Below are 24,435 nucleotides of genomic sequence, written 5' to 3'. Positions count from 1 at the left end.
ACAAATCACCTGCATACACTCGCTGTATTGGAGAGAGAGCCGACCACCAGCAGAGACCAGAGACGACGACCGGGACACCGTGGGGAACCCCAGCGCCTCCGCCCTCCAGCCGAGGAACTACAACAACGTCACGGCGGCTTCTCGTTGAGAAAACGCCTGGCGTCGGAACAACTATACTAGTTGCTGCGTCTTTTCTTCCAATCCTAAAAACCCTTCTTCATGTTGTGGGAATCTCGTCACCATCAAGACATTTACTGAGACACAGAATACATTCCTAAAACCTTCTAGAAAGCTCCACCCCAACCAGGCGAGCGGAAACAAATCGGTCGAAGCACACCTGCAGTCATTAAACTAAACTCAAGCGGAACGGTGCCGAAACCTTCTAGAAAGCCCCACCCCTACCAGTAGAGCGGAAACAAACCAGTCGAAGCACACCTGCAGCCTTTAAACTAAACTCAAGCGGAACGGTGCCGAAACCTTCCAGAAAGCTCCACCCCTACCAGTAGAGCGGAAACAAACCGGTCGAAGCACACCGCAGCCATTAAACTACATCGAGCGGAACGGTGCCAATCATTCCAGAAAATTCTACCCCATCGACAAAAACACATTTCTCGCATACGCATCAACAACAGCCACCACGGGCCACGTGATACCCAGAAACACTATAAAAGGAGGTCCAACCCAAACAACGCCAGTCGACCCACAGCAGCAAGCGTCGACACACAGCAGCAGACCAGAGACCTTCTGAACATAGCCGAACGCCGAGCCAGCAACACACTGCCGCATCCAGAGACCTTCTGAACATAGCCGAATGCCGAGCCAGTGACACTCTACCATATCCAGAGACATCTGAACATAGCCGGATCCAGAGCAACGACACATTGCAGATCCAGCGGCCCGCACGACACCAAGTCAACAGCCAATAGCCGCTTCAAGAAAACTTCCTCAAATATTTTAATACCTTTGTACAATATTTAGGCAAACAATAAAACTTTATTAAAACAAGCACAACAGTGTTTCGTTAGGCTGGGATACGGTCAACACATCCTACCCCGCCTACAATGTCCACGCATCAATATTAACGAGAACTCGAGTGCTTCTGTTCCTTATTAATTTTCAGCGTTTTTCATTGCAACGATTGTCGTGTGCGCGATTGAAATGTGCGAAATAGTCCATTTACCATTTAGATGTCAATGACTATGATAATGATAGCTACGTTTGAATTTTCGAGTATTTATGTATTTTCGATATTCAATCAATCTTTTCAAAATTGTATTAACGAGGTAAACGCAATGGTCGTGTATTTCAGTATTATGATAGTTGTCATTGTCATTTTACTTCATACTTAGCGGGTTATTCTAACCTAAAATGTTATTAGGTGTGAGCGTGTTATCCAAGTTCAGGACACTCGGAATTTCACTCATCAAAAATGTCCACAAACGTTCGACATTCACTACCTCAAGTAGTTTTAAACAAAATTTGGCGCGATCTAGATTGTTTTCCACGGTCACGGAAGAAAGTCCCGACATGGAAAAACTAGGTAAATTAACTCCCCTTCCAATTTATATTTACGATGACATTATTATCATTGAATATATTAAATAAATTTAATTTTTAGAATTAATGGTGCAGGAAGTATGCGAGGGTAATCCTGAAAAGGAAAATAAAATGAGAGTATTAATATTGGAATTACAAATCATGAAGGAGGACGGACGGATGGCTCCAGATATAAATTTTCTAAAGAAAAAGCAATGGGAATATCTCATTGATTTGCCAACAACGAATGGTCGTTATAAATATTTGGGTTTTTTATTTAAAATTAGCAAAAGTGAAGAAAATGATAAGGTTTACACATCACTTCATACGGTTAAACAGTCGCTTTCGAAAAAAAAATTATACTGTCTATATTGCTTTCAGATGAAAAAAGAAGTTAAAAGAAATGAACGCCTTCAAATGAAAGAAGAACAACAACATTTAAATTTGCCAATGGAACAAAATTATTCTCTTAGTGGCAATTCAATGTTTATCCGAATATATGACAAATCTGTAAATAGATTATACAATTTCAAGTAAGCTTTCCCAGTTTTTAACTTTAATACATATGTATTAGGATATATATCTACATATTCTCTTCAATTATTTTATTTTAGGACGCTACAAGCTATGCTCTATGGACAAAAAATAGTCCTGGACTGCTCTTACAATGAATACATGACTAAGAGAGAAGAGCATAGCGCAGCAAAACAATTGACGCATCTTTTCAGCGACAATCGAATAGAAACAGATCCGTTTGATATATATTTCTGTAACGTAAATAAGAAATCGGAAATGATGAAACAATTTTTCAGTTTTATCCCAACTGCAGAAATGCCAGATTTTCCAATGCGTTTACATTCTGAAAGCTATTTAGATCTCTTTCCAAAAGAAAAGCTCGTATATCTGACACCACATTGTAGAAATGATCTAGTTTATGATCCTGATGATATTTACATTATTGGTGCTATGGTCGACAAAGTAAGTGAAATTCCACAATAAACAATAATATATTTAAATACGTACTATCGCATTCTATTTTTTTTTAGGCAAAAAACGAACCAATATCAGCAGCTAAGGCAAAAGAATACAATATAAGGATGGCAAAACTACCTTTAGATAAATACTTACAGTGGAATCCTGGTTCTGGTAAAAGTCTAGCGATATGTCACGTTCTGAAGATATTATTAGATTACAAAACAACTAAAGATTGGAACACCGCATTTCTAAATGTTCCCCGTCGAAAGCTTATACCAGGCCCGGAATATTACAATAAAAAATACAATATTGCTATCGACAAATATCTAGATACAAAAAATCACGTGCAAAGTTCAAGTTCGGAAGTTATGTCATCATCCTCATCAGCGCAGAAACCCAGGGTGGTTCAAGAGCTGAAGCCATTTTTCAAAAACTATAAGCCTAAGGCAAGAAAATATGTTCCAAATCAACGGAAATTCGGACTCAGGGATGAATAATAATGTAAACCAATACTATTTTGATAAGTTTCAAAATATACATATGTAGTGTATACACACAATCTTTTTTTTAATAATCACAATAAGAAAATACGTTTAGTAAAATATTTTATTATTATAAAACATCTACTATACAAATGTACACGTTTTAATTTCTCCTTCTTCTGACCCTGGATATTCTCCAAGCATTTGGTTCTTCGTATTTATTATAGAGTGGCTCCAGCCTTTGGTTCTTCTTGAATTTAGACAACTTGGTAGGATCTGAGAATTTAAAGAACGCTGGTGCAAACTCTACAAGCCACTTTGGATCGATTGTTGTGACTTCCCGCATGTATTCTTTCGTCGTTTGAACCAACTCGTGATAGATGACCCTGAAATAGAACGTTTCATTTAAAAACATTCAATGAGAATATGTAATACATTCATACAAGCACACACCATTCCGGTTGTCTGTTGAAAAGGGCACTAGACGGATGAATATATACAACTTGGCTATCGACGAGTGTTCGATACCCTTCTTGAGGATCTTTCTTCGCAGCGTTCCTGAAGAAGCCGGAGCATACAGTCTTTTGAACGCGTACTGTATTTTTTCCAGCGGATACAACGTCTAATTTATGTCTAAAAATAAAACACGTTATTATTGAGATTAAGAAAGATATGCCTAAATATTTATGTTAGTATGTAATACCTATCCATGATTCCGAGGAGCTGTTTCCTGACATCTTGAGCACGTTTTAACGTCCTGATTTGCACGAAATTTTCATAGCACCAAGCGTTGGAAAATTTATTGTTACGCCAACTATTGTAGACGGCGAGTAGCGTTAGATGATCACCTTCGGCTTGATTAAACTTGGCTTTTTTCTGATCGGCTAACGCTTGTTTATCTTTGGGCCGGTAAAATACATTCTGAACGCTCAACATCGACACAATTGTCAGAATTTCATCAGAGCATTGTAAGGCAACCGACATTATTAGAATTTTTGAAAGGTTCGGCTCCAGAGGAAACTCTGCCATCTATAAAGCAAATGGTAACACATTATACAAAAACTTTAGTTCATGCTTTAAGAGGCACGAACATTTAAATAGTAAAAACAAAATTAACGGAGCGGAGACCATTCAATCTTAACTACATTTGACTCACTGAATTCGAATATTAAAATGATTTTTGTTGCTTCTCGTTTATGAGATATGAGCGTTTAAAACTCTAAATCTAGTATTGAAACCAATAATCTTTTTTTTATTTCTTTAAAATACAGTTACGAACACTCGGATTAGGCCGAGTAAGTGCAATCGGATTAGGCCGAGTAGCATCCCAGAGACTGTGTAACCGTTATAATTGGTTTCGAGGATTATCTCCCCCGAATGCACTTAGCGGGGGTAGCGGTAACTCGGTCGCATTCCGGTAGAGTTCTCATAACCCACAGCGGTAGCTTGGGACATCTAGTACATGACCATAACAATAGGCAAGCAAACCGGACGTTGAAGATGCCCTGAGAGACCTATCCGTTATAAGGCGATATCAAGACATTCTGGACGGAGCACTGCTAGTGCGTGTATCTCCTTAATCACCAATAAATGCTGTGACACGACTTTGGCCTTTTACTTGGATCCTCCACCCACCCCTACGCAACAATACTTATAATAAGTCATCCACCGAATTTTAAAAGTCAAAATATACTTTTTTCTGTTATATAATAAGAATTGGCTTTTTATTTCAATATTTTTTTTTTTTTCATAAAAATACTAATTCGAGCGATAAATGATTTTAAATTGAGTTAAAAATGTTGTTGATTATGACTATATGCAAGATATCAGAACGAAATCATTCCATCTCACTTATGAACAATGAGCGCCTACAACATTTCATATTATAATTTAAAATCATTCACCGCTCAGATTAGCACGTTCAGATAAAATAAAAAAAAACATTAAGATTGAAAACCAACCCTTGTAAACATAGTGAAATATATAATTTGTCCAATAGATGCATGATTGCTTGAGAAAAAGTAAAAATTAATTATAATATTTTTTTAGTATTAGTTACATATGCTTAAAGCAAAAAAAAATCACAATCAATAGCAAAATTATTTGATTATTGATTTCAATACTAACTTTTGGCACAGCAATACTAGATTTTAAGCTAGAGTGCAAAAACCAAAAATCTGTAAAAATTGTACATTTTTTAAATGCTCATATCTTATACACAAGGAGAAACTAACCAAAATTATTGTTATATTCAAATTTAGTGGGTCAAATTTAACCCTTTGGCTGCTACGAGGTTTTTCAATGTCCAAGCGAAAAATGCTAACATTTGTAATTATTTTGAAAAAAATTAAATATAATATTTTTTTTTACATACTTCGCCGAACGCTTGTAATTTTTATAATACTTTATATACATTTTTAGAAGCAGTTATGGACTCGTGCTCTCTCTTTCTGTCTTGCTTTTACATGCGTGCGTGCGAAAGAGATACCTACATATATACACTAAATAAGTTTTGACGATTATTTTCCGACGCTTTATTTTTTTCAATAATCTATTTTTAGACATCGATGTATCCTAACAAAATGCGATATATTCGAAACAGGTAGCGGTCTTTCTCTCTTTCTTTCTTGGTTTTAATTGTGTACGTGTGAGCGAGACACACAAGGATGTGAAGTTTCTAATAATCAAATATTTTTTCAACATGTATCATAAACATTTTGTATGCATTTCAGTTGCATTCGATTGATTGCATGAATTCGTGACGTCTCGTGACCTATATAATTGAAAGCGGATTTCTATTGTTTTTTGCCATTTATTTTAACTCTGCAAAATGATATCGGACAGTGAAAGTGATGAAAGCGAAATAATAGCTCCTCGCCGAGGAACTCGACCAATCAGCAGCTCTACTGATTCTGAAAATGAATTTATCGACAATAATCAATTCCCAAGTAATAACTCCTTATATGACATTGACAACGAACCCGAAATTTACTTTGATGATGAACCCGAAATTGAAGAGCTTTTATTTAAAAAATTGATAAATGTTTATAAAGCTTGATTGTAAAATAAATATAAATACGTATACAAAAAAAATGTTTCGTGCCACTGATGCGCTGGTGGCTCAAAGAAAGTATTGAAATACGACAATTAATGACGAAAACAACGATCGTCGTAGCAATCTTCGCCGATTTCAAAACAACGATTTATCGTTGTTGTAGCAGTCAAAGGGTTAATAAAAATTGATTAGTCTCCACTCCGGTAAGTAAAAGACGTGATTTTTGATTGCTCAGAGTAATTAACGCATTAAAAATCATTACACGACGTCCGAGACGAGTGAGCAGTCCTTCAGAATCCAACGCAGATAGTGAATGCAACTGTTCTAAAGCCATAATCAAAGATTCAACTGGTGGAGCATCCATGAAGTCGAAATGTAATAGATCGTTTATACCCATAGTCTTCAATTGTAATACCTGCAATATTGTTCAAGTTTTAAATACGCACAATAAAATAATGAAAATGCCATACAAAATATTACTAACGGTAGTAGCCAAATTAGTACGCTGTATTTCAGGAACCGGAGTTGGCAACATTTCATCCCGATACGCTCTTTCAGTGTACAATCGATAAGTTTTACCAGGGCCCGTCCTACCAGCTCGGCCAGCTCGCTGTTTAGCAGCAGCTTGCGATATTGGAGTAACCATCAAAGAATCCATTCCAGTTTTCGAATTGTAAACTTTCTGTTTTACAAATCCAGGATCGACGACATAGTAAATTCCGTCTATCGTCAGCGAAGTTTCAGCGATGTTCGTGGCAATAACGACTTTACGACTGCCGGGCGGGGCTGGTTCGAAGATACGCGTCTGCATCTCAGATGGTAGTGCAGAATAAACTGGCAGAATGATCAAGTCTGGAACGTCGGGTCCCAGCGATTTCATTCGCTCGTAGAGAATTTCACAAGCCGTATCAATTTCCTCTTGGCCGGTGAGGAAAAGAAGTATGTCGCCCGGAGGTTCCCTCAAATGAATTTGCATCACTGTGATGAGCGACGCGTCCAAGTAATCGGTTTCTGGCTCTTTCGTATACAGAACTTCGACAGGGAAAGTTCTTCCGGGTATTGTGAATATCGGAGCTTCGAAGAAGTATTGTGAGAATTTTACGGCATCCAAAGTAGCAGACGTTACTATCAGCTTCAGCTCTGGTCGTCTCTGTACAGCTTGTTTCAACAATCCAAACAACACATCGGTGTGTATAGTCCTTTCATGAGCCTCATCCAACATGATGACAGAATAACTCTTCAGATCCAAATCCATTAAACACTCCCTCAAAAGCATACCGTCTGTCATGTATCTGGAATAGTAAAAGAACATCAATGAATATATTATATTACATTTGAAATAAGATCCAATGTCATTTGTATACTAATCTCACTTTATTACGGTTTCGGGACTGGTGCAATCTTCGAAACGAATAGTATATCCGACTTCTTGCCCAAGTCGGCAACCGAATTCTTCAGCTACACGTTTTGCTACCGACATAGCGGCAACCCTACGAGGTTGCGTACATCCAATTTTTCCCCTAGCCGTAAAGCCAAATTCGGAAAGATATTGCGTTATCTGCGTCGTTTTACCTGAACCAGTTTCTCCAATTACAATTAAAATTTGATTATCAGTAACAGCCTAAAAAAATAAACAAGTCAATATATGCGTAAATTGAACTATTATAATATTTCAACCATAATTGTAATTTACCTTAGTTAATTCATCCCTAAGCTTGTATATGGGTAAGGATTGCCTTTGTTCTAATATAGAAAGATTCGTTTTCTTTCCAAACGATGACTTTTTCCCACCGATGACATGCTTCTTCCATTCTGGTAAATCTTGAGCAGACATGCCTAGCCCTCTCATATTAGCAGCGAGAGTCCTTCCGTCGGCGTCCGGCAGCGGATCAATCCAATTTTTGTTCAGACCAGTTGGCAAAGCCTCCATTTCTTGTTCTCTTTGCAACATCTTCACTTCACGGCGTTCTTTAGCCAAAGCCGACTGCATCATAGCAGCCTGAGCCAACGATCCATCAGGATTCTTAACAATACGAACCGGCGACAAATCGTGCAAAGCTCTACCGTGGCCTTGCAAGAACGGAGGTTCATCTTCGACTATCTCGATTTCTATATCTGCCTCGCCATCTTCGTCTTTCGGTAAAAGACCAGTTTCTTCATCGAAATCAGGCAACTCGCTTTTGTCAATAACACCAGACGACATCATCTAAATAACAGGAGCAATGAAACATTCAGCACTAGAAGACTATGAATGTTATATTTTTAAATAAATACAAACCTGTTTAATTTCCCAACGTTCTGGACTAGAAATACGTGTAACACGTTTCCTACTTGAATCGTCTTCAGCGTCTATAGCAGTCGGTAGTCCGTGCAAGACTGAAGGTCCCGTAGGTCGGTCGGGATTACGGCCTTCTTGTTCAGCCTAAAACATAAATCAAAAGTTATTCGTGAAATCAATAAAAAAATATTTTTTTTTTATAAAATATGTACCTGTAGATGAGCATGTGAAGCTGGATTGAGATCTTTGCCCGAATCTTGGCAAACATCTTTCATCGATAATGATACCTTCTGACCTGCTATTGATATGACTTTAATCTGTAACGAGAATTTGGATATATTTACACATGTTATGAAAAAGTATAACCACATACAATATGAGAAGGTGGAAATAAGTAGTATACTTTGACTTTATCGCCTCTATTAACAACGTCAGATACATTCACAACTCTACCCTCAGATCTAAGTTGAGAAATGTGTACGAGACCTTCCCAACGTTTTCTGACTCCTTCAATTTGTACGAAGCAACCGAATGGTACTATATTAGCTACTTTTCCTGAATAAATCTAAAAAATAAATTTACATTATAATAAAAAATATATTAAAGGTAATATTGATGTAAATATTATATGTATATACTTTTCCGGGTACAGGGTCGTCTTTCATAGTCTCAGATCCGAGCATTCCGTGTGATTTTTGTTTGGATCTTTCCGGGGAGTCTTCACTGCCATATTTCTTAGAATCGTAATTAGGTTTCCTTTCGTAAGACCTTGAACGATTCCGCTTACGGCCACGAGATCTAGACCTCGATCGCCTGTCTCTCGACTTTGAACGGTTTCTACCGTTGGAAACCTTCTTTGAATACTCCGATTCATGTCTTTGTTTTACATCCCGGCTTCTGCTGCGATTACTCCTGTGCTTATTGCGGCTGCGACTTCTGTGCCTGCTTCGGCTGTGACTCCTATGTCTACTCCTGCTTCGACCCCTGCTAGAGCTTCTGCGTTTTTTACGATCGTGATCTTTGCGAGTGTTGCTTCGACTTCTACTTCTATTTTTGTGGCGACCCTTTTTGGTGTCTTCATCTTTTATGTCTTTTTCAGGCTTAATTTTTAAATCGTCATCTGAATTTTCCTTTTTTTTCGGTTTAGCAGAAGACGGAGCAAGAGCTTCCAATTGAGACATTGCGTCATCGACAATGCTATCTGACTTTTCATTTATGAATATAGCAGAACTCGTCACTCTACTTTTCTTTTGGGCGTTTTGGTCGGCGACACCTTCATCTTCGCTGGAATCATTCAAAGGTCTTTGCTTTTCATTAGGAATAGCCAAACCAGGAAATTTCATAGCTAACTTCTCCGTAACGTTAGCAGGTTCGACTCTATTTTGCGACGTCGGTTTCGGCGGTCTCATGAGTTGTATAATTCGGAGAAGATTTTCCGTAAACGAGTCAGAAAATTCCGCACCATTTTCAATCAATACTTTCTTGAACGCTTCCAATGTGGTGTTCTCCTCTGACAGACTTATTATAAATTCGGCTGCAAGAAATACAAAAGCAATTAGTCGTGCAATTTGATCGTACGTGAATAAACGATATACTGGTGTGGAGTACGACGGGAGTACAAACCTAGGTCTTTGTCGTTGATACCGAGATGGTTATCCAATTCGGTGCACACGCGCGACACCAACGATAAGTGTTCCAACCTGATCACCTCCTCCATGATGAAGCTAAGTGGTGTTTCACCACCTTCTCACTTCTCCAACAAAAGTAATGTCTCCAAATTCCTATTCAAACATTTTGAATCGCTGCCTCGCGTCTTCCGACGATTTGACAGCTGTCCCCAAACTAAGGAGGCCAAAAGTTGGCCATGCTTTATATATATGTATATAGTATGGATTATTACCAACCGCGTTTTGCGCCCCCCTCAATTTTTTGCCATGGTACATCTAAATATGGTTCGGTGATTACTAGTCAAATGTGAACCGGTCACAGGACAACCGGTCGCTCTAGATCAGTCACACGTGATCACCCGTCTCATTAAAACTGGTCACGAGAAAACTGGTCACACCCTAAAATCGGTCACGAGAAAACTGGTTGACCGATTTTAGGGTGTGACCAGTTTTAGTGTGACGGGTGATCACGTGTCACCGATCTAGAGCGACCGGTTGTGCTGTGACTGGTTCACATATGACTAGTAAAGATCTGTTCATACCTATCCAGCACGACCCGTATCCTGCAGGTGTCATGCAAGTGGGGATAGTATGCTTTGGTACATTATATGGACGTATTCATACTCCATTCGCGCATGCAGCGTGGTCTAGTGGTGAATGTTGAATTATTTCGTACTTGATGTTACGAGTTCGATTCCCGCTAAGTCTCGCTGTTGGCCAGACCTTGGTTTGTCAAGGTCGATCGTTTCTTATCAGAATTTGCCAATTTTTTTGATTTTCATTGAAACGAAAATTGGCGTTTCCTTCCCAATTTTCTGTTGCGAACCTTTAGTAATTGTTATATCTTAGGTTTCGCCATATTACTCACCATAGATGTCTCTGTGGTTGTTTATCGAATATAAAAATTCGTATTGTTACATGAAAGTTATTCATTGTTATTTATCGTATTAACGCTTTCGTGGACACTTCAAAATTACTTGCGCCTCGCGTGGGACACCAATTATCGATGCATTTCATGAACATTTAAAACATAGATAAACCATCACTAAAACCCACAATTATCGTATATCGCTTATAGTCGCTTCTACTTCGCCAGAAGGCCGCCGGTCGCCGTTGCGAATGGTCGTGCTTGGTGATCGTGGTCATATCGTATTTGATTTCAGCATAGGAAGTGGAGGGCGTACAACTTCGTAATTTTAATTTCTAATTTCTAAATAAGATACATTAATTTTGATGAATAATTTGATTTTTGCGATACATCGACTTGGAGTACATACATATTATAAACATCAACTAGTAGTAAAAGTAATAATAATCATAAGCAGTTGTTCTAACTTTTTTATTTATACAAAAAAATCGTATGTATTGTCGTGAAAAACAACTGAAAAACACTATTGGCAGCGTTAACACTAGTGGTAGATACCGCGTTATTTGACGGCGTGGAAACATACAGCGTGTTCCAATTTTTCACCAATCCGCGAGCCACACGACGCCCCTCCATAGCTCGGGCAGTACCCCTAGGATTGCCTTGGGGGGATGTCGTCGATATTTCAGAGAGCGTGTCGCGAACATATTTACGACATTTGCTCGGCTCATTACTTTATTCAATTATCTTTCTATTTACCCGGCTTCGCTCGGTATTTGTAATATAAACCGCTTAAACATGGCCAATCTAATGTGGCAGCTCCCCAGGTACTGGCCGTAAACCAACGTGTGATACCGCTTCTTCTGTCATAACAAAATGCAGTGCATAACCATCACCTCATAACCACTTTATTGTTCAATTATCGTACTCTACTCATAACTGGTCATCTAAACACGCAACTTTTATTGTTCGCAGCACACCCACACCCACACCCACACCACAGCCTTCTACCAATCGAAACTCCAAGCGAGATGACATGACGAAACTACACCGTCACTTCTCTCGCCCTTCTCCATATATATGTACATATATACATATATGGGGGTGGTATATGAGTACAAATATATATATATATATATATATATATATATATATATATATATATATATATATATATATATATATATATTTATATATATTGATTAGGTAATATCGGACCATTTACAGAAGATAGAATATGTAAAATCAAAATTGTTTTATTTTAAAAAACGGACAGATTTATAGAATTCACAAATATCAAAATGTCAATATTGAAGTACCTACCTAGTTCGTTTTGTGACCCTCATTTATTAAAAAATGTTGCTAATTTATTGAAAAATGTGATTTTCAGGAAAGAGTTGAAAAAAATAGAGCAATCTAAAAGGTCGGGCTGCGGAGCTGATGAGATATATACATATACCATCATCCTCGACATTTCACGAACTGAGCTTTTTGGCCAACGTAGAAAAACCCGTGCTGACTATGGTAATCATCTTGATTATATTACTACTTTTGGAAAATAATTTATTTATTAGGTACTATTCGACCACATCAACTTTAGTCTCGGCCCGATGATCAAGAAGTATATAAAGGTAAAAATAAAAACCAAAGTAATATAAAAACTTTATTTATATTACTTATTATATAGTAAACATTTTACATAAACAAAAAAACAAATTATAATGAAATACAATAATAAAGGAGGTATGTAAAAAATAAATGATGACTAGATGATTATGTTTATGTGTGATGTTGTTTGATGTTTTATAAAATTTTTTGAAGCCAACCCTTCTGTTATTCATATACCCGGATTGTATTTAATATTTTTAGGAATGTGGATAATTGGCGGACGTTTGGTAATGTGTGTTGATGGTTCCAACCCTTCTATTACTTGTATTTTGGGTGAATTGAAGCTAGTATTCTCGGGTATGTGGATAACATGTGGCGATGAGTTTGATAAAGATGTGAGAGATAATGAATTATTAATTTCAGTATAATACAAATTTTTCGTTTGAGCTTCATATATTATATTGTTTATGGCATGTGCTTTATCTAATTTTAGTTTCGGATTTAAGCCTTTTAAACTCTCAATCCAGGACGCACACATTAGATCGAAAGAAGTTTGGGGAGATTCAACAATGGGCCGAGACAGTATAGTGCATGCTTGTGCAAGCAGCTCATTTTTTTTGTTCGGCCTATTCTTTGTTATTTTCGGCACCTTCATCGTCATCATTAAGAGACGAATATATCAAAGACTCTTTTTGTACTACTTCATTTTGGTGTTGTTGAGAATAATCTTCCTGAAAAAAAAAAAAAAATTAATTTAAAATTTTTCAGATGCCAACAACAGATGCAGAATGAATCGAAATCGCAAATGAATTTGGAAAACTTTACAATTTCCCCAGATGCATTGGAAGTCTAGATGGCAAACACATTGAAATTATTAAACCTCGAATTTCAGGTCCCTCATACTACAATTATAAAGGCTTTTATAGCATTGTCCTCATGGCTTTGGTTAATGCGAGAAAAGAGTTCATCATGATTGATGTAGGAACAAACGGAAATATCTCAGATGGTGGAGTTTTATTCTATACGAAATTTTGGGAACTCTATGAACAACGCAAATTAAATTTGCCAGAGCCATGTCCATTGCCCAACACCACGACGAATTTTCCATATGTATTAGTAGCTGATGATATTGCATTAGAAGAAGACAAAGACACAATAACTAGCCTTTCCACTTCTTTTAATCGAAATGCTAAGTCAGATGCAAAAACAGTCAGAGACGAGTTTCGACAGTATTTCTTCGATGAGAAAAGAAGAACAGCCTTGTAACCTTGTAGACACCGTGGTAGGTCAACCTATATAATTATCATTATTATTTACTTGTTTTTTTACTATACATATTTCTTTCTTGCTTTTTATTTTTTTACTATCTTTGTTATTCTTTTTTATGTATATTTGTATTATATTGATTTTTTTAAATAAAATAATTTCATTTGTGATCCGTAATTATTATTTACCGTAATAATTTTTCATATTGCTATGCTACATTATATTTATATACATATATTCAAAGACATGGTTATATCTAGTCACCGGACCCAGAAGGTGCCGCGTATTGTTCAAAGGTTGTAAATGCATTGTTAAAGGTTTGCGGAACCTTTTTTACAAAGGATTTACAACAATGTATAGCACTGTGACTATCCTACCTCTAGTTATATCGCACTATCATCGAAAATCACCATAAGCTAGGGTTGCCAAGTGTCATGGACAAAAAAAGAGAACATTTAACAAAAAAATGTTTATTTTACAATTTTCTTTATAATTGTGCGGGAAAAGATTATATCTATAAGGCCGGTCATACAGTGAGTATGTACCGTTTACCATGCACCCTCTTTTTTTGATATTTCGACTTAAGATCTTTCGATTTTCGATCTTTGCGTTTTCGGTAATATCAGATTCCGGCTCGTCACGTAGACCCCCATAAGGCTAAGGTATCACAATAATTTTTAAAACAAATTTACACAAAAGTCCAATTATCTCAAAGGAAATATTATATGACTTATTCCACTTTCATAATAACCGGAATATACATATGTAGTTAGGAACTTAAAAAGTGCGCTTAAAAATTAATTGTTGAATTTAATCATCTTCATTCTCACTCAATTTCATCACCTCTGTTGCTATATTTATTTATACACTGCTAATTTGATTCAAAAGTTTCTTATTTTCTTTATAAAATTCTAAACTATCCCATGTACGCGTTCGATGAATGCCACGTTTTTTCTATATGTATCTAAAAAAACCACGTCCCACATTCACCGCTGTCTGATTTCGCCCTCATGCCATCTTCATGGTGTTTAATGTTGTTTTCAGTCCATTGTCGAATTACTATCATCGGGCCGAGACTAAAGTTGATGTGGTCGAATAGTACCTAATAAATAAATAATTTTCCAAAAGTAGTAATATAATCAAGATGATTACCATAGTCAGCACGGGTTTTTCTACGTTGGCCAAAAAGCTCAGTTCGTGAAATGTCGAGGATGATGGTATATATATATATCTCATCAGCTCCGCAGCCCGACCTTTTAGATTGCTCTATTTTTTTCAACTCTTTCCTGAAAATCACATTTTTCAATAAATTAGAAACATTTTTTAATAAATGAGGGTCACAAAACGAACTAGGTAGGTACTTCAATATTGACATTTTGATATTTGTGAATTCTATAAATCTGTCCGTTTTTTAAAATAAAACAATTTTGATTTTACATATTCTATCTTCTGTAAATGGTCCGATATTACCTAATCAATATATATAAATATATATATATATATATATATATATATATATATATATATATATATATATATATATATATATATATATATATATATATATTTGTACTCATATACCACCCCCATATATGTATATATGTACATATATATGGAGAAGGGCGAGAGAAGTGACGGTGTAGTTTCGTCATGTCATCTCGCTTGGAGTTTCGATTGGTAGAAGGCTGTGGTGTGGGTGTGGGTGTGGGTGTGCTGCGAACAATAAAAGTTGCGTGTTTAGATGACCAGTTATGAGTAGAGTACGATAATTGAACAATAAAGTGGTTATGAGGTGATGGTTATGCACTGCATTTTGTTATGACAGAAGAAGCGGTATCACACGTTGGTTTACGGCCAGTACCTGGGGAGCTGCCACATTAGATTGGCCATGTTTAAGCGGTTTATATTACAAATACCGAGCGAAGCCGGGTAAATAGAAAGATAATTGAATAAAGTAATGAGCCGAGCAAATGTCGTAAATATGTTCGCGACACGCTCTCTGAAATATCGACGACATCCCCCCAAGGCAATCCTAGGGGTACTGCCCGAGCTATGGAGGGGCGTCGTGTGGCTCGCGGATTGGTGAAAAATTGGAACACGCTGTATGTTTCCACGCCGTCAAATAACGCGGTATCTACCGCTAGTGTTAACGCTGCCATTGTGAAAAACAACTGAAATACACTGTTGTGATGTGTAGGCATACCAACTTACTTTTTCACTCGCGCCTGACTTGTCGGGCGCAGTAAACATGTATATGTACATACATATTTATTTTTATTATTTTTTAGCATTCAAAAATGCGGTGTTCTCAATGTGGCAAGATCTTCAAATCGCTTGATTTATCCATATCGCCTAAGTGGTGTTGAATTAAAGTTTGTGGATGAATATTATGATTTGGGGGTCTTGTTCTCGAATAATTTTCAATTTAAACGACACATAGACAATATTTGTTTGCGAGCCACAAAAATGCTGGGATTCTTACTAAGAGTTAGCAAACCTTTCCAGAGTACGTTGGTGCTTAAAATTCTTTATGAATCTTTAGTACGTAGTATTCTAGAATTTTCTTCTATTATATGGAATCCTACCCATATAACTCATTCATTGAAGATTGAGAGAATCCAAAAACGGTTTCTCAGATATCTTTATTTGAAACAGTATGGTTATTATCCTTGGCTATATCCTAGTGCATTCCTATTAGGGGCGTTAGGTTTCAACTCATTGGAGTCTCGTCGGAATATGTTACTGGGAAGGCACTTTTTTAAGCTGTTGAATGGGATAATTCACAATCCTCAGGTTCTAAATGAATTTAGGTTTAATGCACCTAGCAAATTCAGGGACTTGAGATATCGTGATTTGTTTGTTCCTCCTGTGGCTCGCACAAATATGTTGACAACGGCTCCTATATCTAGGGCTATATATCTGCTCAACCGGATTTCTGGTGAAATTGACCTCTTCAATATAAAATATACTAATCTGGTTGAGTGGTTGTTGAGGAATGCCAGTGGTTGATTTTGCCTATTAAATATGAATGATTGTTATTACTTTATCTATGTTTTTTTTTTTATGATTTTATGATTTTAATGATGTTGTGTCAATATTGTTATTTTTATAAGTTATTATTACTGTTATGATGTTATTTTTACTGAATGACCGGCCACAGTGACGCGTTGGAGATCTCTGTAATGTCACTTTGGCTAATATGTTAAATAAATAAATAAATAAATATATACAAAAAACAAGTGGACGGTCCGTTACAAACGGTTTCGCGACAACTGGCTCACGGACTCAACGGTGTTACGCGCACAAAAATTCAATCACGCGACAAAAGCTCACAACAGTTATTTTGACAAATCTGCGGATTTTCAAAAGCATTCGTTTAGTTTGTAGTACCGGTAGTTCCAAAGGCTTGTTTTCGGTCAAATACTGATATCACCAGTATCGGCACATTCGGTATTGCCCGTGAGCCAATTGTCGCGTGATTGAAATTTTGTGCACGCACACACACACATTGAAATCACACGCACGCACGCACGCATACACACACATCGAAATCGAAATCGCACGCATGGACGGACGGACGAACGCACGCATGCACGCATGGACGCACGCACACGCACACATCGAAATCAAAATCGCACGCATGCATGTACACACACACATCGAAATCGTAGCACGCACGCACGCACGGATGCACGCACGTACGCACGCACGGACGGACGCACGCACGCACGTACACACGCATGGATGCACGCACACACGCACGGATGGACGCACGCACGCGCACACACTCGCATGGCCGGACGGATGTTCGCACGCATGAAAGCACGCACGCACGGACGGATGCACGCACGCACATCGAAATCAAAATGACAACAAGTGACAAAAGTGTGTTTGTGGGGGGACGTAATTGTTACAAGTTTATACAAGCTTACAAACTACATAATTGTCACGCGCGCCTCTATGGCACCGTCCACACACACGGTATTTACCGGCGAATTTACGATATTTTCCATATCCAGTTCCCATATTGCAGCCTGTGGTTGCTATTTTAGGAACTGGTTATGGAAAATATCGTAAATATCGCCGGTAAATATTGTGTGTGTGGACGACGCTTATGCATTGTATGGCTAGTCCGGCGCAATAAACAAGTTTTATGTGACGACTGCAATTGCAGTCGTGTCCCACGAGCATACAAAAAAATGACTGCAATTGCAGTCGTGTCCACCAAAGTGTTAATACGATGTTTGTAATATCTGACCATAGATGTCAGATATTGTTTAGATTTACATGTATCTATGTAATAATTATGTGGACCAGGAAGGCGCATTTGGGGTTTACCTGTTAAGCCTTCCTGGTATATTTGTAAATAAATAAATAAATAAAATGCGCATTTACGCATTCATGCGCGTCAACTTTAAAATTAAATATTATTTTTTTAATTAATTAATATTATTTTATATTCAAATATTTCTCAAATATCAATATTTATGTGTGTATCACACATAAAATATTTTAATTAAATTTCTAAATATTATAATTTTATTTCAAATTAAATTGACTTTCACAATTAATTTATTTTATTTGATTTAATTTAATTTAATTTGATTTAATTTTAGAAATAGTTTTATCTATAAATTTAAATTTAGTAGTTTTTTTTTTTTAGAATGTACCAAAGAATACTATCCGCACTTGCATGACACCTGCAGGATACGGGTCGTGCTGGATAGATATGAACAGACCTTAATCCGTTTACCCTAAATATTATTTTTTTTTTAAAAACGTCAACACTGATACCAGCAATATTTAAATTTTGAATTATCTGGTTGATTGCATCTGCCACGCTTCTTAATAACTGATCATATAGTTTAATAACTGAGTATATGCCAACTGATCACAGGGTACCGATCATTTAGAATAGTCTCACTGATAATTTCGAAATATTTACTGAAAATGTAGTTATTTTTGTTGATCAAAAGCTGAATAAATTACTGATCAATTAAATACACGCCATTAACATACATATACTGCACCTGTATGCAATAACGCCTCCAATATTAACCTTTCCAAGCCAAAACAAATCCCTAAAAATAATTTATAGCACACCAATGTGTACCGGCGGTTCCCAACCCTTTTTGACTCGCGTACCACTTGGTAATACATTACGCTAAATTGGTTCGGTAATTACTAGTCAAATTTGAACCGGTCACAGGACAACCGGTCGCTTTAGATCGGTCACACCCTAAAATCGGTCACGAGAAAACTGGTTGACCGATTTTAGGGTGTGACCAGTTTACCGGTGTGACCGATTTTAGTGTGACGGGTGATCACGTGTGACCGATCTAGAGCGACCGGTTGTCCTGTGACTGGTTCACATGACTAGTAGTCCGTTTACCGCTAAATTGTACCAGCGTATAAAAATTATTCTATTTCATGAAATTTGTTATTGCAAGTGTAATTATATAGTATTTGCATGGTATGGAATGTAAAGACGCAATGGATCTGTTTTGTTAAGAAATTCTGTGGAAAAAAAAGTTATTTGCTGAGTCACAATATTATAATATGTTCAAAGTTTAATATATTTATTTACTATTTCGTCATACTTCTATTATTGATAAATGGTTTTAATAAAAACACAAAATTACAAAGTACGTATAATATATTTTTCTTTTATTGAGTAAATCTCCTTACAAAATAAATTTAATAAGATTCTTGTTAAGGCTTCCCGGACACCAGGATCCCGGTGTTTTATGGTACCGTGAATCCCGGTGCTGAAACTAGTCGAAATACCGGGATTACGGTGCTGGCAAAATATTTTAAAAATATTATTTTTACAAAATTAACCCATTTGAACCCAGAGCTCGCGTGAAAACACATGTCCCATGTGCCCAGGACTATTTTTTCGTTTATTTTCCAAAATCTTTGAGTTATTTCATGGGAAATATTTTTTATAGGATAGGGATGGATAATTAATTGATTTTTCAACATTTTTAATTTTTTTCAAGGTGGTGTCGTGAACGACCTTTGGGGCTAATGAAACATGTTTTTTAAAATAAAACAAAAATCACAATGGAGTCACATAATCAGTTATAATACTCTCTCACTGGTTATTTGTAATTTTATTGTTAAGAAATTTATAAAATTAATTTTAAAAATAACAAACACGCATCTCTTCGATAAAATGATATTTTCAAATCGCATAACATAACACACGTAGGTACATATATTGTGACATATACACATCGTCAACAAAAAAAAGGGTGCACCCTTTTAAAAGAAGAAATGTCATAAACGAGATTTTGGGTTCAAAAGTCGTAAAAACAAAATACATGAAGACAAAATAATTAATTATTATGATACGGTACAAAACATTTGTCATGCAATGGAATTTCACAGTTACCACAAGCGGAAAACGTTTTATTTTTACAGTGTCCACAATTTCTCCTTTTCTGTTTGACCAATATCAAATGTCTTCCAACTTCCTTTTGATTTTGATTAACTTTGCCGGGTCTGAATGGGACCAATTGTTTTCATTTTTGACCACAACACTTGCACAACGTCTCTGTTACCTGTCTGATAAATCCTAATTTATCAAATTTACAGCCAAAACTTTTGCTTAGAATCCAAGCGTTATTCACAGCTACATCGATGTTCCAAAACAGATTAGGCATGTACCATTTTTTCCCTCTAATACTTATATTATAGTTAGAAATATGGTTATCCATTTGATCAACCCCACCCATATATTTATTATACATATTTATACTAAATGGTTGATTGATTTCCACCCTACTTTTTTCTTTAACCGAATATCAGTTTCCAGGGGTGGTAATATGTATGTATGTATGTGGAATCCGGAAGTTGAGACTCGTCCCAATTATCAATTTCTTCCCGTATCTCTGCAGTAGTAAAATTGCATTCTCTGGAAAAAATTATGTGTCATTATCCCAAGGAGTCATATACGACTCCGTCGACTTTTGATTTTTTTTTTTCAGGAATATGAGATATATAAACGCAATTTCTCTTATGCATATTATACAATAAGTCCTACTGTATTAGAAACATAAAGATAAATAAAAAATATGTAAAAATAAAAAACTTACGTATGTTTTCTCTTCGACATATCTGCAAGTCGAAAAGCGCTCGATGTTATTCCCTCAAAACTCCAAAAGGAACTGATTTAATTTCGTGTGACTTTCTTAAAATTCATCACCAACATCTAACCAAGCGTAACGAAAGGTTTTACGGCCGGCCTGAGTGATCCCTTTATTTTACGACGCAAAATTGTAAAATGCCGTGAATGACCGCGCTGGCATACATCGTGTAAGTTCATAACTGACCGCGTGGGTTCAAATGGGTTAAAACATAAAACAACATTATATATTGAACAATGGTGGGATTAGTGTTAATCACAAGCAAAATTAACTGTTAGCCGTTCAATATGTGTGCAGTCTGCACTCATCCTTCCTAATAAAAGTCAAAGAGAAGCTTGATAAAAAATAGATGTAGATTTACACCAAATAGTAATTAATATAATTCATAAATTATATAAATGCGAACAAGACATTAAGATCTGTGGAATGAAGTGGGATAGTATGATTATACATATGCGCACCAAGGGGAGATCTTCTAATGAATGATTTTAAGCAAATATCACATTCATGGATATGTACATATATACGTCTTAAAAGTAAAAAAAAGTAGCGAATCATTTCAGACAAATGTCGCATGTATGCAGTTTTATCCCACCATGAATACTCATGTGTATTTTGTCTTGAAGGATTTTAAATAAATATAACATTCGCATAACTTATTAAATAGAGTGGATTTTCATGTTTTGTGTGGTGAGGTCTTTCAATGAATGTCTTATACCGGTATGAAAACTCACATTTTCTAAGGAATAAAGTTATACTCGGGTATGAACACTCATGTGGACACTGAGATTTTGCTTTGTACTAAATGATTTTGAGCAAATGTCACATTTGTATAGCTTTAACCCACTATGAATATTCATATGCGTGCAGAGTTTACATTTTTTCGTGAATGCTTTTAAACAAATATCACATTTGAAGGGTTTTTCTCCAGAGTGGATTTTCATATGTCCCATTAGGGCACGTTTCGAAATACATGATATTAAACAAATTTCACACTTGAAAGGTTTTTCTCCAAAGTGGATTTTCGTATGTTGGGTAAGGTAAGATTTTTCAGTAAATGCTTTTAAACAAATGGTACACTTGAACGGTTTTTCTCTAGAGTGGATTTTCAGATGTCTCATAAGCTTATATTTTGCAATGAATGTTTTTAAACAAATTTCACATTTGAAAGGTTTTTCTCCAGAGTGGATTTTCATATGATACATAAGTCTAAATCTCTCAGTAAATGTTTTTAAACAAACGTCGCATTTATGTGGTTTGTCTCTAACGTGAGACTTCAAATGCCTCAGAAGAAAATAGTTAAGAGTGAATGATTTAAAACAAATATCACATTTAAATGGCTTTTCTTCGGAGTGAATTTTCATGTGATTGATTAGGTTAAATCTCTCAGTAAATGTTTTTAAACAAACGTCGCATTTGTGTGGCTTGCTTCCAGCGTGATATTTCAAATGCCTCAAAAGTAAAGAGTTTTTAGCGAATGATTTAAAACAAATATCACATTTAAATAGGTTTTCTCCAGAGTGGATTTTCATATGTGGCATAAGGCTTTGTTTCAAACTGAATGATTTTAAACAAATGTCACATTTGAACGGTTTTTCTCCAGAGTGGATTTTCATATGTCTCATTAGGCCAGGTTTCGTAATGAATGATTTTAAACAAATTTCACATTTGTGAGGCTTTATCCCAGTATGAATACACATGTGCCTACTGAGGTTTCGTTTGCTTTCGAATGCCGTTGTACAAATGTCACATTCATGCAACTTTCTTTGATTATGAGATTTATTCTGTGTCACAAGATTGTGTTTATGTGTTAACGATTTATCAGGGGAATTAATTTGATGGTGCAATTGAGAATGTGCAGAGCACATTTGATCTGAGGCTTTTTGTAAAGGTAACTCTTCAACTGGATTGTCGATGATATTCATTATTTCTGCTTTTCGTAATGGTAATTCTTCTGCTGGAATGTCTATGGTACTTATTATTTCTGCCAAGTTATCGTCCGAAATAATTTTTCCTCCACATGTCTACAAATAAACCAAACGTTATAAAATTTTTAGTGTGATAGATTGAATATTTTGTTTAGAATCGTCTAAGACACTCGAATCCTAATTACTTACCTCGTCATCTTCTTGCGAACTGGTAATATCTGGTAGCAAATTAACATCCGACTGATCTTCCCAAATTAAATCATCTAGCAAAACTTCCTCCGGCTCGATTTTGAAACACTCGTCTGATCTCATCCTCGTCGTTTCGACACTCCGAAGACAAGCGTTTCGAAAGCTGTTGAGCAATTCCAGATTGTCGACGCACGAAAGGCAAATTGTATCTGGCAGCATGTCACCTTTCCTAACCTGCAAATGAGGAAGGTATTGACAATCATGAGGACTACTGAATTGACAATAGCACTGGTTCGAGTGTGACTAACCCGCAGCTGACAGCAGGCCCAAATGCGTTGCACCAAACGCCGTGGATGAAGGTCATTTTGGATGGAGACGAAGGACCCTGCTGGAGCAGAGCAAAGGCAAAGTCTGCACTCCATCAGAATCACGAACAACCGGACTTGTCAAACTGGATTTTGTTGCCAAAGTTGCCCACTATTCCTGACCTAATTGTTACGAGTAGAGATCGGCAGCCGAGGGTCCGACACATAATAACAATAGACACAAAGATTTACTCTACAAAGTAAGAGAGCAAAACATGGTTGACAATAATAGTGAACCATTTTTTGCGCATAAAAGCATCTCCGGCCGCCGATATCTGGTTATGAACTTATTCTCGTACTGACTGACGTACTGAAGTTCGGTTGGGGCAATATTACACAATCAATACGTATCGCGATAGTCGTGAACCGAATGTTAATATGGTAAACGGACTACTAGTCATATGTGAACCAGTCACAGGACAACCGGTCGCTCTAGATCGGTCACACGTGATCAACCGTCACACTAAAACTGGTCACGAGAAAACTGGTCACACCCTAAAATCGGTCAATCAGTTTTCTCGTGACCGATTTTAGGATGTGACCAGTTTTAATGTGACGGGTGATCACTTGTGACCGATCTAGAGCGACCGGTTTCCATATATTTGCGCTCAATTTGTATCTTAAATGCTGTCATAACTATTAGTATTTCATAATGCTGCAGGTATGTGTGAATGTGTCTGTACGGTTCAATATAGAATTTTGTTTTGTGACTTTCTTACAATATATTCCTCAAATACATAGATAGTCATGGGTTGGTCGCACCCGATTTTTTTTAATATTTCAGCGTTAAATTTTATACATATATGTACACATGTATAAAGGTCTGTTCGTACCTAATTGGCACGGATTGGCAGCAGCAGGTAACCGGCCGTACGAAAAGTATTATTTAGTACATTTTGCATGGGCGTATTCATGTTAGATGTAGCGTAGACGTAACGTATTGTAAACAGCAGGAGCCGACAGAATTTGTTCATACTGTAGGCATATAGTACAACTGAAATGATCTCATCAGGTCACTGCGACACATATCCAGGAAAGTCATTAACGCATGGCACACGCCCGCCGCGTCA

The 24,435-nt window shown here is 36.6% G+C and overlaps 3 protein-coding genes and 1 long non-coding RNA gene across 4 annotated transcripts; 1 reads left to right on the top strand and 3 right to left on the bottom strand.

Annotated features, from left to right (window-relative positions):
* Positions 1-1,298: 1,298 nt before the first annotated feature.
* rswl (tRNA methyltransferase roswell) lies at positions 1,299-3,157 on the top strand. Its single transcript, XM_077443559.1, has 5 exons — positions 1,299-1,540; positions 1,619-1,845; positions 1,918-2,069; positions 2,151-2,514; positions 2,583-3,157. The coding sequence occupies exons 1-5, from the start codon at positions 1,369-1,371 to the stop codon at positions 3,006-3,008; spliced, it is 1,341 nt and encodes a 446-aa protein (XP_077299685.1). The 5' UTR covers positions 1,299-1,368; the 3' UTR covers positions 3,009-3,157.
* On the bottom strand, positions 3,031-10,192 carry pea (ATP-dependent RNA helicase pea). The gene is made up of 12 exons (XM_077443558.1): positions 9,950-10,192; positions 8,965-9,860; positions 8,730-8,891; positions 8,539-8,643; positions 8,327-8,470; positions 7,742-8,254; positions 7,422-7,669; positions 6,533-7,340; positions 6,311-6,463; positions 3,697-4,022; positions 3,447-3,626; positions 3,031-3,379 (listed from the first exon to the last, which is right to left on the bottom strand). Exons 1-12 carry the CDS (start codon positions 10,041-10,043, stop codon positions 3,157-3,159), a joined length of 3,852 nt encoding a protein of 1,283 aa, XP_077299684.1. The 5' UTR covers positions 10,044-10,192; the 3' UTR covers positions 3,031-3,156.
* Positions 10,193-12,510: 2,318 nt separating this feature from the next.
* LOC143920061 (uncharacterized) lies at positions 12,511-15,567 on the bottom strand. Its single transcript, XR_013261305.1, has 3 exons — positions 15,339-15,567; positions 14,885-15,018; positions 12,511-13,197 (listed from the first exon to the last, which is right to left on the bottom strand). It is a non-coding gene; the product is annotated as an uncharacterized LOC143920061 (long non-coding RNA).
* A 4,118-nt stretch (positions 15,568-19,685) lies between these two features.
* On the bottom strand, positions 19,686-23,669 carry LOC143919663 (uncharacterized). The gene is made up of 3 exons (XM_077442091.1): positions 23,309-23,669; positions 23,001-23,234; positions 19,686-22,907 (listed from the first exon to the last, which is right to left on the bottom strand). The coding sequence occupies exons 1-3, from the start codon at positions 23,420-23,422 to the stop codon at positions 21,636-21,638; spliced, it is 1,620 nt and encodes a 539-aa protein (XP_077298217.1). The 5' UTR covers positions 23,423-23,669; the 3' UTR covers positions 19,686-21,635.
* Positions 23,670-24,435: the final 766 nt, after the last annotated feature.

This window comes from Arctopsyche grandis, chromosome 12 (assembly GCF_051622035.1).
Source record: "Arctopsyche grandis isolate Sample6627 chromosome 12, ASM5162203v2, whole genome shotgun sequence".
Classification (NCBI taxonomy): domain Eukaryota; kingdom Metazoa; phylum Arthropoda; class Insecta; order Trichoptera; family Hydropsychidae; genus Arctopsyche; species Arctopsyche grandis.
The sequence above is the reverse complement of the archived record's forward strand: the minus strand, read 5'-3'. Positions and strand labels throughout refer to the sequence as shown.

Bases quoted from the DNA above. Each gene is read 5' to 3' on its own strand.
- rswl (XM_077443559.1), top strand. From the start codon at position 1,369: ATGTTATTAGGTGTGAGCGTGTTATCCAAGTTCAGGACACTCGGAATT. The intron at 2,070-2,150 runs GTAAGCTTTCCC...ATTTTATTTTAG, and splicing joins AATAGATTATACAATTTCAA to GACGCTACAAGCTATGCTCT. The intron at 2,515-2,582 runs GTAAGTGAAATT...ATTTTTTTTTAG, and splicing joins TTGGTGCTATGGTCGACAAA to GCAAAAAACGAACCAATATC.
- LOC143919663 (XM_077442091.1), bottom strand. From the start codon at position 23,422: ATGGAGTGCAGACTTTGCCTTTGCTCTGCTCCAGCAGGGTCCTTCGTC. The intron at 23,235-23,308 runs GTTAGTCACACT...CCTCATTTGCAG, and splicing joins GGGCCTGCTGTCAGCTGCGG to GTTAGGAAAGGTGACATGCT. The intron at 22,908-23,000 runs GTAAGTAATTAG...GTTTATTTGTAG, and splicing joins GTTCGCAAGAAGATGACGAG to ACATGTGGAGGAAAAATTAT.
- pea (XM_077443558.1), bottom strand. From the start codon at position 10,043: ATGGAGGAGGTGATCAGGTTGGAACACTTATCGTTGGTGTCGCGCGTG. The intron at 8,644-8,729 runs GTATACTACTTA...TTCTCGTTACAG, and splicing joins ATAGAGGCGATAAAGTCAAA to ATTAAAGTCATATCAATAGC. The intron at 3,627-3,696 runs GTATTACATACT...TTTTATTTTTAG, and splicing joins CTCCTCGGAATCATGGATAG to ACATAAATTAGACGTTGTAT.